At 37.3% G+C, this 17,317-nt stretch overlaps 1 protein-coding gene across 1 annotated transcript in view; it reads right to left on the bottom strand.

Moving 5' to 3' along the window:
• Nucleotides 1-17,317, bottom strand: part of Dscam3 (Down syndrome cell adhesion molecule 3) — an 819,144-nt gene that overhangs the window by 124,394 nt on the left and 677,433 nt on the right. Inside the window, exon 8 of the mRNA XM_071596808.1 lies at nucleotides 9,638-9,881. Within this exon, the coding sequence (XP_071452909.1) occupies nucleotides 9,638-9,881 (244 nt within the window). The remainder of the gene's footprint in view (nucleotides 1-9,637; nucleotides 9,882-17,317) is intronic.

Raw genomic sequence — 17,317 nt, 5'->3', positions numbered from 1 at the left:
CCATATTGCGTCCCGTCTGCTTTGTTTTCGGTGATTAATTCCCGCGCTGGTGCTCTCGGACCCCATTTTTGTACAGCACCGGCGGCCCGAAGGGATTTGAGAGGGCGGGCGGGAGGAGTCGGGAGAGAAAACTGCTGCCCACAACAGACTCGTAACCGACCGTATAATGCAACTCTCCGCCGCATTCCTTGGCCCGAAGGACGGGCGTTTAGGTAACCTCAGGGAGAGTACCTAGTGACCTTTTAAGGATACGAAAATTCGAGGAAAATACCGCACCCAATTTTCGATTGGAATTAATGGAAATATCTAGAAAAAATTTAACGACCAATAGTTAAATCACAAAGAGTGATATCGGAGTGGCTGTATGCATTTGATATTCAAACAGAGAAATTCTTTCACAGCGTTTTGGCGTTTTTAAGCTTTTCGGCCGCTGGGATGAAAAAATATATCTACCCATATCCCAATAAATATCCATTTTTAGCTGTCCCGCGAACTGTTTTGCCGTTTTGATGAGGCCCGGATTGATTTCATTTCGTAGGCCCTACGTGCCTCAACCCTCACCCATCAAACAAGTTACTGTGAGCATTATTTTAATGGCATAATTGGCCCTAAAACGGTGTTTTATTCCTCAAATCAACTGCTGGGAATAATATAAAATCTTTAAGCGTGTGTGTAAGCTAGTAAATATCAGTTTACAACTCTGAAATTAGCCAGTTTGTGACCGACAGTAAAAGGAAAACATGACATTGAGAAGAGAAGTACCAGAAACATTGAAATCAACAACAAAGATAGAAAAGCAGTGGTGAAGGATAAACAACAAACTTCCGTCCATACAGGTATTAACGCCAACCTTACAATTTTTTATTCTACAAATGCGATAATTATGCCTGAAACTTGACGAACGAAAAATTCTGTGACTTTAATACTCATATGAAGAAATGGATTCTGATCCAAGGGTTCGAATGTTATCTAGCATCGTATCTTATTATAAAAACAATGATGTGTTGAAGATTTATGTAATTAAAGCTTGGTAGGATTATTCAACTAGTTGACTTTTTTCAACTTTCCCAGTTTTTAAGGGCACAACATTGCAGGTGAAATTTCACGTCGAATAGAACAAAAAACTTTGGCAATGGCTCGTATTCCTTGGCTAGGATACATAACTACATACCTCCGCCATACACTTCGGCCACGGTTCCAGGCCCACATTCCCGTCACTTCTACCATACCACGGATTGCTGGAAGAGTATTCGAATTTTGAAGATGGCGGAGCGCGTCTGTTGGGGGTTACCTCCCGATTTACCCCTCCTCTCTCCCCGCCGTCCCACCTCAACGCGCCCCTCTGCAGTGCTGACACCTCACTTAATTCTTTCCCCTCCCCCTTTAACCTCCAGCTCATCCTCACTCCGCTGCTTCGAATTCCAGCCACCACCAGCTTCCCGACATGCCTCTTGAATCTGCATTAATATTTATCGCAGGCCGAATCGGCGTTTACTGAAATGACCGCAGCTCCAACGCTGGAACGCAAAACCTGTGATGGAACAGCGACTGAAGTGATTTTGTTCCGCTGAACGTGGAGAGCCTGGAGTTGATGGTATAGATAATACAGATCTACAGCTGCAGATATATGATGCATCCTTCATCTTTCGCTATTCTCATTCCTGGATATTCATAACCATTTCATATTTGAATGAATACTTTATTTGCATTAATGATACATACGAGTTACAGGTACAATGGAAATAGTTTGAAGGGAATCGGCATAGTATGCTTCACCATGAGAAATTCATGATGTAAATAGTATGGATCAATTTGCGTTCAAAATAATTATTAACCTTCCGTTAAGTATTGGCGATGACGACCGTTTTTGACGTTGCCAACGCTAATGATGGAAATAACTTAGTGCTACTCAGATTCGATTCCCAGTACGCGTTAAACTCCAAGGAAGAATTTGAGTTTATTAAAGAATGCTTGTAGACATCTATTTGCTGTTATATATATATATATATATATATATATATATATATATATATATATATATATATATATATATATAACCTCTGATCTGCTTGATTCCGCCTTCCCCACCTCTCCTGTGTTCGTCATTTATATGCTCCTATTCCTTCTCCTCATACCTTTTTCCACGCGAATGAATATTTGTTCACCATATGGCGGCATTTCGTGTTTGAATGTATATATGTATATAAATATATATATATATATTTATATATATATATATATATTTTTGTCTGTGTCCGCTAGTGCTAACTTTTATGCATTATTATTCACATACGCGAGACTTTCAAAAAAGTGTTATATATATATATATATATATATATATATATATATATATATATATATATATATATATATATATATATAGGTGTGTGTGTTTGCGTGTGTGTGGGTCGCGGCAGTCAGAGCGTTGGACTACTGACGGGAGGGCCCGAGTTCGATCCCCGAGCAAGCCTCTATGGGCACCTGCAGGAAACCATAATCGGCCCAGGGAAAGGAACTGCCCCCCCCCCACCCTGATGGATGAATTTCACACGCCTTTGGGCTATAACGGCCCCACGGGCTATAACATATATAATTAATATGAATCAAATATATATGTACATGGGTGGTCTGGAAAGTTTCCGGCCTAACAAGGATGCAAGACATTTTTTCTGAAACTTCTGAGGTCGGAAACTTTTCAGACCACCCTCGTATATAATGTATATTATATATATAATTTATATATATATATATATATATATATATATATACATATAATATAGTTTTTTAATGATTAAAATTTTAACAACAAACTAATCTGGATTCCAATCAATAAATCTGTATCCACCAAATTTTGTGACAGTTTTTGAACCGCACGTATCTCTTGAGAACGCTTGTATAAATTTGAAATTCCTCGAGTGAAAAGGGTAAAACGAGTGGTTTATTTTTAGTAGCGATATCCCTCCCTCCACCCCCACCTAAGAGACGAGGGTTCTCGTCGTACCAATCAATTTTTATTTGCTTTCTTAGTCAGACTGTGCCGGAAGAAAAAAGATCTCCGTCGCAGGAGATATTTTCATTACCATTCCGGGACAAGGGGGACGGGGGACGGATCAAATTTCTCCTAAGATGTTTGCTTCCGTTCTCATGGGACCAATCCGCAGAGGAGCGAGTGGAGAGTGGTAGTTCTCGAGTCCGAAAAAAATATTAAAGGAGCAAAGGGTCACGTGAAAGATAGATTTTGGAGATGTGCCATTAGCGACAGGATGGCAAAATGGGATCTTTCCCATTCATAGTTGCGTTCGTGCCTGGATCTCGACTCTGATTGGCGCTTCGTACACGTGTCGCTAATAATCTGGAGCGCGAGGTGGCACTCGCCAAAATGCCGTTCGAACATGAACGACGCGAAAATTGAATTCAATTCCCGCTGCTACGTATACTGCAGCAATCGTCACGATTCCCGGACCTTCCATTTATTTCCGCGAAAAAGATAATACAGCGTGGCTGACCCCCTTGACAAGTTGTACAGATGCCGGACCGGTTTGCGTGGTCCAGGAAAAAAAATATAATACGAATTCCCTTTTTCGCTCATCTGATTCACCGTGTCCGAATGGCATGTAATAGATGCTGGCACGCCAGACGAAATCTCTCTGATTTCAAAATTAAATATTGATACGAAGCGGCAGCAGCGGCCGGGTGGATCATTCAAAAGAGAACGGTGAAATCGAATTTATTTTTAAACGATAACTATCCCACGGCATGTGATGCACTTATAAATAATGAACTTCCTCTATTTTTGCAACATCAATTCATTTATCTTTGCAAAGATGCATGAATTCATGTTGTAAAAATTCATTTAGTCCCTCTCACAGAAGATATCTTTCCAGGAGAGTATATTTTGCAAGGAATTGAGTCATATTGCTTCCATAGATAACAAGTACATCTGACTGATCGGTTTATCTACAATGCGATCCCAGAATTCCAATGAATGCTAATAGATTCATGTTCATTACTTTCAAGTTACAGTCTATGGATAACGAAACACTGACAGAAAAAAGTTTTTAGAAGTTCAGTTGAGTATTCCACAACTAATGGACTATACCTATTTAGTCAACGCTTAAATAAATATTAATTTTAAAGAATATTGATCGTTACGATGGAATATTTATTCATGTCCCATCCGGATAAAAATAGTGTCGACTTAGAAAGAAACTGAATGCTTTACCGTTTCAGCAAAAAACTCCATCGGTGGACAAATAAGGTAACAAGGTTGAGCGCACACAAATTAAGTCTGCAACTCTTACTGGGGGGTTGGGTTGGGGTGGGAGGAGAAGGAGGAGGTGCCCCGAACTCCACGGTTGGCTCGAGAGTAACGCCACCGTGTAGATACCCGTCGATTCACATCTTTCAATTCCCACTTCCATTAATCGGATTTAATTCAACTTGGAGCGCGAGAGAAAGGCCGACATGGAATTCGAAGAGCTCTCACTGTTCAAATATTCAAATCAAACCGAATCAATTCGGGAGCATCGGAGTAATGTTTTCATAGAGAAGTATTTTGTCACGCATGTAAACCACCTTAACGGCTTCGCTTCGCTCTGAAGTTCTCCTTTCAAAGTTATACCAGCATGATAAAAAAATCCCGAAGGGAGTATCCAATTTAAGTGTGGGGGAAAAGGAATGAAGGGTCGAAGTAAAAAAAACTAGGTCAGAATCACTTTGGAATGCACCATGTTGACGTAACGATGGATGGAAGATTAAGTCTAGGGTTCGGAAATTTAATTTTTAAACTCTTCATAATTAAATAATTCAAAACAGGCGCTCATTTAAGTTAACCTCCCCTGGCATTAACATTCCGATTACCTGTACCGCTCGTAATGAGCTAACGGACATCAGCTTCATTAATTCTTTTTTCACGTATTGTATTACTTCAATTTTCATTTATGCCCTCAAGGGAATGTAAATAAATTGTTGAACCCACTTGAATCGACAATATCACTCTTACCGAATGCATGGGATAAAGGTAATTGTAATATAATGGATATTAAAGAGTTCCAGAATAAATTGTTTAAGCTTGAATATTACGATAAGTTCCATGAAAAATTCTACAGCTAAAAAAATAAACGCAAATATTTCATCATGAGTGGTTGCTTGCCAAATGATACTGCTATCTTAAAGCAACACTTTCCGACGAATATAGCAGATTTAAAATATGTCATTCCTATTTAAAGTTATAATACAATGTAGAAAAAAATAGGACAAGGAACAGCACATCAAATACCGGTTGCTTCTCCTATCTAGTGTAATAGACAAATCTTTGATCGCTATATTCCTTACATTAATAACGAAATCATTTGAAATCACTATTTGAAATCATTCAATCATTAGTGCAATATTCAAATATTCTATGAACTTCAACTACTTCATATATGGAGGACTTTTGATCAAAGTAAGTATCATATAAAGAGAATCAATGAGCAAAATAAATCAATGCTAATTACATCTTAATCGATCGCCTCTTTCGACATCATACTAGGAAGTGAGCCTTGCAGTGCTTATCGAATTTTGTTTCACCTCCTAACTCAGCGATCACTGACTGAAATTCGCTTTAATCTGAAAATGATCATTTGGCCGCAATTATTTCAGATTGATGTTCTTGATGTTGAAATAGCGGTCAGATATGAACTGTACGTACCTCAAATTCGAAGGTTTACTACATATGATTTCCTCGGGGACTAGTTTAACCTCAATTTCAATGTTTGGAAGCACACTGCTCGCCTGGCCCAGCGGGAATCCCACCGTCGTGGGAATGTAGGCTTCCGTCAATAATGGAATGCCGTAATTAATGGTAATCACTACCACGTGGGGAAGTAGATGAGGCCATGGAAGTCTACGCGAAGCGTGTGCGCTTGGGCGGGCGTGGTCGCGGATCGGAAGTGTAGGAGGGAGGGTAAGGGGGCGTGGAAAGAGCGGAGCGACGAAATGACATCGCCGCCTCCGCAACCCGAAGTACGTAAGTCCGTTAAGGCCAATATGCCTTGATTCTTCCGCTTCGCAAGGCGCCCGTGAAAGCCGATGTCAACACATCTCCCGCATCGCTCCTGCAGAGTGAGCCCCTCGACGTCGAAACTTCGTCGGCCTGTATCCTGGCAAGAGATGACATAGGATTTGTGCAAGCTTAACACCATTGACATTGTCGGAGAGAGGCTCCCTTTGATTCCCCCGTTATGATTAGGGAGGAAACGCCACCTTCGATCTTCATATCTGCTAATGACTTAATTTGACAGCGTGGGGATCAAACAATAAGCTTTAAACTTTGGGCGTCAATTTAAGTGAAAGCGATGACGCTCCATAACATGATGTCTCTCTAATAGCGTCAGTATTCCTGAGTGAAAGGACACAAGTCAAGTAGGACGGGGATTAATTTCCAAAATTCATCGATAAACGCCATCTTTATGCTCCTGAAAATACAAAGAGGGAGGGTCTTATGGAAATGAAGGAATCCTGAGCGTCTCACGAGATTTCCCTTTGAAAATTGCTTTTACGTACCATACGTGCTGATTCTCTCCAGAATTTTTACTGCGTTATGACTCGGTAAATACAAACATAAATAATTATAGAATATATCAACATGTCTTCCAAAAACATAACATTTTTTCAATGATTTTAACAAAAATGAATATTAATTTTCATGATTTTTTTAAAAGGATTATTTAGGATAGCGACGGCTGATTCATTTCTTTCCAATATAACTAGATATTTTCAATTCACAAAAATAAAATGAAACAGAAAATACTGAGAGAATAGAGGAAAAACACTTCGTGGCATTAGGCTGGTATCTTTTTCCGTAATTGGATGATAAACGTTCATCGAACTGAAAAAAATGTTACACAGAGCGATTTTAGAATTTTCCGATAATTTTCTGTAAAATTCCTGCCGAAAACTTTCATCCCATAAATATTATTGGTGAAATTTGGAATTCTCTGTGCAATTGTAAAAAAATCACATTAAATCATATAATTTCCCAGTGTCCTATTTTATGGATTTAATAGCATACAAATTTCGATAGAATTATCACCGATTCGTAGCCGAAGGACAAATGATTTCTTTGAATTCAAAAATTAACTTTTCGATCTCAATACTTTTGTGGCGAATGATAATGAAAATAAAACACCTTTATTGGGGCAATATTGATACTAAATCGTCTTATATTTCACCTTAATCTCTCGTCGTTTACATGCATACATAAAGTAACAAATATTAAAGCAAAGATTCCATAAAACGTTTTAAAGGATTATAGGAAATTACGAAATAGAAAATATATAAAAAATAATAATGAATAAATAAAATAAATACTGTATTGGGGAAAAATATGGTAGAGTGTGGAAAGATATATACATTTGTGGGAAAAGCGAAAGGATTGCGAACTGATATCCTCGAACGAAAAACCCTACGGAAGAAAAACACCCATTGAGGAAGGAGGGAGTGCGAAAAACCTGTGAAAACTAATTAGGTAAGACTAATGTGCGGATAGATTATTTATAGCAATGGAAGGTTGACAAATATCATGGGAGCACAAAGAAAAATGATGCATTTTGTTTAAAACAAATTGCAGAATAAATGTTTAGAAAAAAGCATCATATTAAAGAATATTAATAAATAAATTTAAGAGTAATAATAATAAATAATCGAGGCATCACGAGGGAGAACTTGACGAGATGTCATCTGAACATGCGAAAATTAATCGAAGGGTTGTTCTTCACAAATAACTGTTCTCACTTTAGGAAAGTATTCACTAATAATAGGAGTTGATAATCTTAGCCGAACACCCCATATAAACGTGAGACCCGGTGGTCGGCAAACGAAATCAACTTTAATCTTATGGGTTGAGTGATAAAAACTTTTTCAAATTATGAACATTAAATTCCTAACTACAACATATTCATAAACAGTGCACATTAAATTGGCCAAGTAAAGGTTATGCATCAACAGCTGCGGAAAATACGAACGAGAGCAGGAGAGACGACATGTGACTGCTAGATTGGCAGGTATGGCGCGAAACTCAAACGGAAAGAGGACGATAGTCAACAATCATAATTATGTATATTCGTAGAAATTTCTTCTATTATGACAAGACCGAGAGAGTAATAGTGAGAACAAGGAAAAAATGATAACTATAGTTTTAATGAATTTTTCTCCATTCCTTTTTCCTAAAACATTGCATACTTATGTGCATTCAATGAAAATAGGTTATTAGAAAAAATGCAACCGGAAATATTTTTTGCATACTCATGATTTAAATAATGATATTACATACTAATTCATCATCGCTAAGTATTAAAAACCTTATCGTTATTAAAAAAACATATATTTGGTGATAAAATTGTGAATAAGATGATACAAACATGGATTGATAAAAGAGAACTCGTGTAATCTCAAAGTAAGAGAACGGCGGCATAATGCATAGTATATTCGAGTTAATTGACTTCTAATTGTTTCTCGACTTGATATGAGGTGACATACATACGTACTGTACATACTGTATGTACAGGAAAAATGATCTGGAATGCGCAAAAAACGAGGCAGTGTTGATAGCAAGTAGGATAAGTGTATTTTACGCGTTTTATTTAACCTGCTATATTTACAGGTAATATCTTAAAATACAATATATTTCCTTTGAAAAGATGCACTGAAAGGATATTTTGGTCTTCTAAATATCTACGCTTCAACCATATTCGAAGAATGAAACAACAACCAGGATTTTTCTGAAAGGCTAAACCAACAAAATTACTCGGACCTTCTGTGAGACCATAGTCTAAAAGCAAATGGGAAATAAAAATAGTTCAATGTCAAAGTAGACAAAAAGGGTGACATACCATATACAAGGCAAAATAGAAAACAGGTTTAGAGAATACGGAGGCAGAGCTCCCTAGACAAACCAATTTCATGCGCAAGAGCTTCACACGGTTTCTTGCATTTGGAAATTCTCGGTGAAAAGATCAATTTAAATATTTTCGTCCCCTGTGAAATGTAAATAAATGAAACCAATTGAGAAATCATGTTTAGATATACATATATATAGCTTTACAGTAAGTTTTCGTACCAGTGTCGAAGCCGTCAATAAATCGTGCAAGGGTAACAAAAGGACGATAGATGACGAATGAAAATTACACTTGTATCAGTGGACATTAGATTTTTAAATTTTACGGTAGACGAGGTCATTTTATATTTTTAGAATTTATTGCTATAAGTTTTAATTCAAAATGCTCATCAACAGATGACGTATTTATAGCGTTGCCACATCATGCAAATTTCTTAAAAACAAAGAATACCCGCGGCGGAACCGGCCGGTCCGTCAATGGAAAATCACGTTTCAATCTGTGGTAAACGGTCATATTTCACACAAAAAATCTTGTATTTCCAACAAGGGACTTTTTTTGATCATTTTTAAAAATCAAATATTGTGGTGATTTTCAGAAAAATTATTTTTACTTTTGGAACGTGCCGGCGTCACATATTCCAGCGAGAATTTCGTACTGTGGTCAGGTAACCACCACTCTCTATGAATCAATGATGAGTCCAGCTAGGGGCTAGAAAGAGAGAAGGGGTTTCTTTGGGAGGGGGTGTAAGGATTCCTTACCAGCAGCTGGGGTTGTACGTGGACGGAGAGCGGCGAGGGGGCCGTGACGATGACGCCCATATGCTGCTCACCGAACGCGTTGGCGGCTCGGCACTCCCAACGGCCGGCGTCCTGGGGGGAGACCCTCCGCAGGAAGAGGAGTGGCGAGTCCGAGGGCCCCACTATCCTGGGCCTCCCGCCCAACGAGGTGCCACCGCCCCCGCCACTCATGTGAGAAATCCCACCGTCGCTCACTTTCTCCCACCTGCAATGAAATTACGAGACAGGACGCTCACTACTAGGTTTAGGAAAACGCGAGAATGCCTAACTACGCTGAGGCATTGATGTCACCCGAAGTCGGCCGAGAAGAGGGATTTTCTTGGTCCCTTATGCTTACAAAGTGAGTACAAGCAAGGGCTTCTGGGCAACATTGCATGATATTTATCACTATTTAATACACACATTATTAAATTCTATTCTTCTATGTTATTACATTGTATACATTACCTAAGTTATAAAATATGCATATTTTTCGTATCTGACACAAAAAATAAGAAAGCTCGGTTGAACGAACGGTAACTCACATGCTTTCAGTGAACAGTAGCATTTTAATTGCGCTGAAACTATGTAGAATCAATTGTCTAATTTCATTTCTAAGAATAGTTACAACCATAATGAATAAGTCAGTAAAATTTGACATTTAGATGCTGGTAAAACGAAGTTTTATTGTTGTTTAATGAACAATGACTACTAGTATATTTATCATAGATTTTTTGTGAAGGAAAAACATTTGGTTCACTGTTACATTATTTCATTTTGAACAATGCCATAAAGCATCCCGAGCTTCACTTGATATTTAATTTTCAAAGACTACAAATAAACATGCTGCAAGATAACACATAAGTTAATGGCAATTAAGCATCAAAGATAAAGGATATAAAATTATTTAATGTATATCTTAAATATTTTAAAATTTTCAAATAAGAGTTTAAAAGTAAGTAGTGCGAGATGTTTAATTTTACTCATATTTCAATATATTTATTTTTCTTACAATTTAAATGATGAGTTTTAGTATATTATCTTTTATTTCGAAAAAAGAGAATATTATCGCAAAGGAAAATCTTATGTTGGATTTTAAAAACAAAAGATTATCTATAGGAATTAAGTTATCCTCCCTGCAAACACACCATCCAAACAAGTACTATAATTAGTCTTACGGTAAATTGAAATACAAACGAAAAGGCTGACGGTAAGGTAAAGTTTTATGCCACTTAGTTATGTGTTTAGACTTTAATATTCTTGAGTCTGCTAAGTGATTTCTTCCTCCATTAAGTATGATTCCTCATATTCCGTCAAGTACGGGTGTAGAGCGATAAGAACTTTTTCGCTTCCCTACACCTTGTTTTCCAAACTGCGACATTCTGAAAACATTACCAGAAAAAAAATCGGCCGCAGAAATATTTTCTGTTACTTAGTTCATAATTTTATGTGGAGTGGCTGATTTAAGGAGGCAAAGAACTAATACTTAGAAATTTCGGGAATTTCACCAGAAAATGTAAGTTTTAAAATAATTTAATAAATATAAACGTATGTTCTGTATGTCTGAATTGATACTAGAATTTATAATTATTCTCAAATTAATGCGGTGGAATATGAAAAGCGTTAAATATGGCAACTTTCTCGGTTTATCTACACCTCCGCAGTATTCTAAAAATATAACTACAATAATATTGAGGGAATTACAAGGAACATGGTTCTTAAAAAAATATAAAATATTGGAAATTTGCTGCATTTGATACGAAAGAAACCTTATTACCGCTTTGCTTTGTATCAATGCTGAGATATTGTGCCAACTGCTTTTGTCTAGGGAACGATGAAATAAATAAACTATATAGAGTGTATATATAAATACATATATATATATATATATGTCTATATATATATATATATATGTCTATATATATATATATATGTCTATATATATATGTATATATATATATGTGTATATATATGTATATACATTTATACACATATATATATATACATATATATATGTATACATATATATATATACATATATATATGTATACATATATATATATATATTTATATACATATATATATATATGTGTGTATATATATATGTCTATATATATATGTATATATATGTGTATATATATGTGTATATATATGTGTATATATATATATATATATATATATATATATATATATATATATATATATATATATATATATATATATAATGTATAACAGTTAGCACTAGTGGACACAGACAAAAACACAGAAACGCACAAAAAAGAGACTCACTATTTTTCGAATTTTCGGTGGTCGTGACCACCGAAAATTCGTATAGTGAGTCTCTTTTTTGTGCGTTTCTGTGTTTTTGTCTGTGTCCACTAGTGCTTATACATTATTATTCACGTCCGTGAGACTTTCAAAAAGTATGATATATATATTATATATATATATATATATATATATATATATATATATATATATATATATATATATATATATATATATATGCATAAATATTTTATTTCGCCGCAGAGAAATAGAAACATTGATTCAGGGAAAGATGTCATTATTACAGTATCCGAATAAATAATTTTGATTAAAATTCCAAGAAATTGCAGGATATTCTGTGGCAGTAACTTTTGACAGAGTCTCCCGCCATGCATTACAATGCAACAATTTCAGAGTGTAAAAACCATTCGCCTTGACTGGGATTCGAACCCGGATCCCGGTCAAGGTGAATGGTTTTTACAATTTGAAATTGTTGCATTAATTCAAATTAAAATAATCAATAAATTATGGTGAAGACGAAAAATGCTACAGTATTTCCCCCATTACCAACGACGCAATTCAACGTTTTCATAATGGCGAAGTGAGAGAAATCCTCACAACGAATATGCACTGCCTTTGTAGTTTTTTTTTCTTTGGGAAGAGTAGCGTCAAAATTGATTTTTTTTTAGGGTATCAACCTTTTTTTTATATTTCGGAGGAGTCTCATCTTCTCTTGTCAAATTATGGCCCCCTCATATCTCACATGGAAAATGTTAATAAAATGCCTTTCACCGAGCATCCTAACTTTCGGATTATACTTTTCGCACTCCTTCGTCCAGGGCCACTTTTCATCCTTTCTTCCCTCTGCTTTCTCTCGCATCTCTTCGCTTCCTTCCGCCTCCCGCTATCTCATCTTAAAGGCATCCCATTATTCACCCCGCACTTGGGAACTCCCCCTAACACTCTATTACGCCCTTCAACCCCCTCTCTTCACTTGGGGTTTTCATATCTTTTCCCGAGGCCGCCCTGAGTCCGTTGTGTTTAAAATAAATTTCCTTTCTTACCCTTCCCCCTCCACCTGCTTCCCCCTCTCCCTCCCCTCCTGGACCCCCAACACCTCCTCCGTCATCTCCCTCCGACAGCGCGCTAAGGACGCGGAAACAGCGGTTCCTCATCTTTCACGCCCGCGCCCTCCCCCCCCATCCCGGCCCAGCACCCTTCCCGCACGGTGCCTGCGCTAACAAGTGGAGGGAGGAATACATATCGCTCCCTATTACACGCTCGCGGGAAGAGCATGCGCCCCTTTAGGCCCAATGCACGACCGTGATGGAGTTCTCTTAAATTATTATTCTCCGTGTTTCCCGCCGACATTCCAGTGGAAGAATTTTTTTCTGCCGACTAATGTCCACTGCGTCCTCCTCAGTTTTTACGCATTCATTTAAAAAAAAACTTACTCAGCACCCACTAATTTCATCGCACTCGCAGGGTTTTTTAACGAAACCATGGATACTGCGCGACGCCCTCAGCGAAATTAAGTTCGAAACTGCGCAAATAAATAAGATTTCTCTCAACTGCGAATTGCTTGTGAATGAAATGAATAATATTCCGGCATTTTTCAATGGTATTAACATAAACAAGCGAATTAAAACAAAAAAACCAAAATACCTGTAAATTATGTAAATAAGTTATTTAATGTTCAGGTCGGAGTACTAAGGTGATCTGACGTCGGGAGTGCTGATTCCATAAACGCGAAAATCCTCTCACCTCAACAGGAGAGGCTATAAACCCTATATTTCTTGCCATTTCTGGCACCAATAACGAGAGGATTGTTAGGCGAGGATCCTGTAACACTAAACATAATGAGTAAGCACATTAGGTATTTAAAATATTCAAGTCACAAGAGACGTTAGTTGGTGAAAATATAAGGAAGGAGGGCAGATGTGACAGTTTTGGCGGATGAACGCGATCCTCATTTCCGACGAAAATGAGATCGCGGAACCTCCTCTCTTTTCAATACGAAGCTTTTTCTTTTTTCTTGAGTTTCCTTTAAGGAAATCGTTACAGAGGAAGTGTGCCGAAGTAGAAATCTCACCGACCCTGGGATGGGGTGTAAGGAATGAGGAAGATGGACAGAAAAGTGCGAGGGGAGAAATAGGAACGGTTGGAAGAAAGGACATGAGTGACAAGAGCTGGCAGCGCACAAAACGTAGTAAAGGGACCAGGATGAAAAAGTCCAACGAAAGTAAAGAAGAGGAAGAGGTGCGAAAGGAGTGCATTAATCCTGTTTAAACGGCGTGGGATTGGAAAGAGTGACAGTGATATGGGAGTGGATGCTGAGGGAGTCGTTTAATTCTCTCGTGCCGTACGCCAGACGCGACGCGAGAAATATTTCCATACGGAAAGGAGCAGTTTAGATGACATGGGCGAGCACTAATTCACTTGTCCCCCCCGGGGAAATAATGGTGGCGCTTCGTTCAAATTAAAACAAATTTGCAAGAGCTCATTTTGCTGTCCATTATTATGCATGAAACAGCTGTTCGCGGTACACAACCGGGAGAAGCTTCCGCGAGGTGCATCGGGAGCAGGGCGACGGCCAGTTGTTGGCTCGGATGATATCTCAAGTGTCAGGTGCATTGAATTCGTTATTTATCGCAAAGAAGGGGAAATATTTCTGAGCGTTACGGTAACATCAATTCGAGGATGCGGCATTACGCTTCATTCAAATCTAAAAACTATAAGATGGATCCGAGGTGAATGCTACGGATGGGCTGGTAGACATGGAAATTTTGTGGTTTTATATGAAATTCTTCAAGATGAACCAATTTTTATTGTAAACTTCTGGATGCTTATCGCTTTAAGAAGCAATAAGAAACATGCTATACGCAAAAATATTTTTTATATTTATCATTGATTTATTCAAATCCACATGGGCAGATAGAGTGTGTCAGGTGGCACACAAGTCCCAAATAATCACAAAGGTGAAATCAGTCCTTAAACAAAAGTACACATAAAGGGAACTTCAAAACACAAATCTCTTTCACAAAGCAAGAAAATTCCCATCTCATTAACATCAATCAATCAGCAAGAAAAAAAAGATAAATTAAAAAAATGAAGCTGTTACATGTAATTTTACACCATACGTCAATCAAATTATTACATATATTCCTTATATATTTTCTTAAAAGTATGCACTCTGTTAGGAAGGGGCGCGAATAGTTTTTTCAGGTAAGGTGTTCCAATCAACAATTATTTTATTAAGAAAAGAAATTTTTTTAAATTTGTTCTTTGTGCCCGGCATTATACCTTGAATTTGAAGTAATTTCTCCCAATAAAATATTAATTTCCTGAGATCAAGGTTGGTTAATTATTAATTTATAATGTGGTAATCTTATGAAGATAAAATTCAGAAATCGTGTTCGCTTTTTTGCTTTTGGTTAATTATTTTCAAAACTTATTTTGTATTGTATGAGGATGTACACAGAGGAGTGATTCAACTCTTAATTAATTGTAAGAGAAATCTATGAAGAAGAAAATTATTAATAAGTAAAACTAATGGACGATATGTAAACCAGAAAATTAACCACAAATTTTACATACTCAAGAGAAAGAAAGTTTGTTCATCATCATATAGAATTTTGCGTTCTCCGACTGCCGGGAGTAACTGGATCTATCTCTTTACTCATTGTTGGGATGAAATCTTGGCCATTCCTTCCTGTTACGCGAGCAAATGGATGGGGCAGTACGTGCAAAAAAGGTCTCATGGGAGAGAGCAGAATGAAGGGAGGGAGAGAGGAGGGAATGTAGTGAAAGAAAGAAAAATGGCGTGAGGGAGAAAAGGCGAGGAGTGGGGAAATGGAATAAAAGGAACATTTGAAGATGGAAACCCAGGACCGAATGTGTTTCCCAGGAAAATTGAGATTTCTTGTTAAGTCAGAAAATTACTTCTTCTTTCGGAGGGCTGCATAGACCGAAGATGAGTATATTTTGTGTACTCCGTTGATGTAAAAATGTCAAACACAAATCATTTTCCGAATTTGACGGCTTAAAAATAGGTTCATGTACCATACATGCTTAAATGGTTGCTGAATGATGCATGAAAATAAAAACGATCTTTTGTAATGAAAATATGACACCCTCGCCTACGGACGGGGTGCTAAAATATTTGCACTCTCCAAGATTACTAATTTCAAGTATTGTTGCTTGATTTAGAAGAGCCCGTTGAAGATTACCTTTCAGATGATTAGATGAAAGCTTCCGAGAGGTATTTTATTCACACGAGTTTAGCCGCATTTTGCTCCATGAGAAAAGAATAAACATTATTAATACCCGCAACATCCATTTGGCTGACGTACTTCTGAAAAACACCCTCTGATATCCTCGAGTGTAGATTAAATAAACCAGAGGTGAATAAAATAGCGTCCAGAAACTTTTAAATTCAACCAATTGTGAATTAACTGCGGGAGAAAATTGCTATAGCAAAATTTGGCGAAGTAACCAAAGTTAGTGCGGCGAAAAATTGCGGATAAACATGTAAATATACTGCGCATAAAATTAGGGATAAAAGTTTTTCACAATTCTCAAGAATTGATAAAAACCCAACTTCTTCACTACTGCCTACACACTTTTTCAAGACTCTCTTAACATATCCGAAAATATTTGAATAGAAAATGTCATTAAGAGCATCCCTGTCTTACAGCTCTGCCTATCACTGCCCATCTCGACTTGCCACTTACTATTCAAACATGTGTAGTCTGATACTTTTAGAGTTTTCGGATAAGTTGCCTGTCTCTCAAGTCTACTCCTATCTTCTGCAGAATGTTTATTAATGGAGTCCGATTGACTCTGTTGAACGCTTCAAAACCCACGAAACACCCAAATACGAACAACCAAGTTAAATTACCTATTCCTTTATACAGGTGTCCTCATTATTATTATTGCACGTGTACAGATCCTCGTCCTAAACCCATATTAATCATCTCGCAAGTGCTAATTCTCTCTCTTCTCCATCCTATTGTTGAAGATCCTAAGTAATACCTTTTCATTGGGAGAAACTAAACTTGTGGAGTCCTGTGGTTCTCATACCCTACTACCTTTATCCATTATTATGTACTGATCTGAGAAGATCTCCGAGAAAATTCTTCCCTCATAATTTCCATGAATGAAACCATAAAGAATCTTCTTTCCTTTATTTCCAAAATTTTTGAAGTGGTGATGCAGGTATTCAACCTTTGATATCTCGCATATATTCTCAAGGTCTTTACTTTCATATCCTTAACGCCGTCTTTATCTCACAGTCAAGAATCATCTGAGGTCTCCGTATTGCCCTGTTTCCATAAACTCTCCAATTACTCGTACTGCCCTTTCCAATGTGTTTATTTTGCCCAATCAGTTCCT

Source organism: Hetaerina americana, unplaced genomic scaffold, assembly GCF_022747635.1.
Source record: "Hetaerina americana unplaced genomic scaffold, ioHetAmer1.1.p SCAF_8, whole genome shotgun sequence".
In the NCBI taxonomy this organism is placed as follows: Eukaryota; Metazoa; Arthropoda; class Insecta; order Odonata; family Calopterygidae; genus Hetaerina; species Hetaerina americana.
The sequence above is the reverse complement of the archived record's forward strand: the minus strand, read 5'-3'. Positions and strand labels throughout refer to the sequence as shown.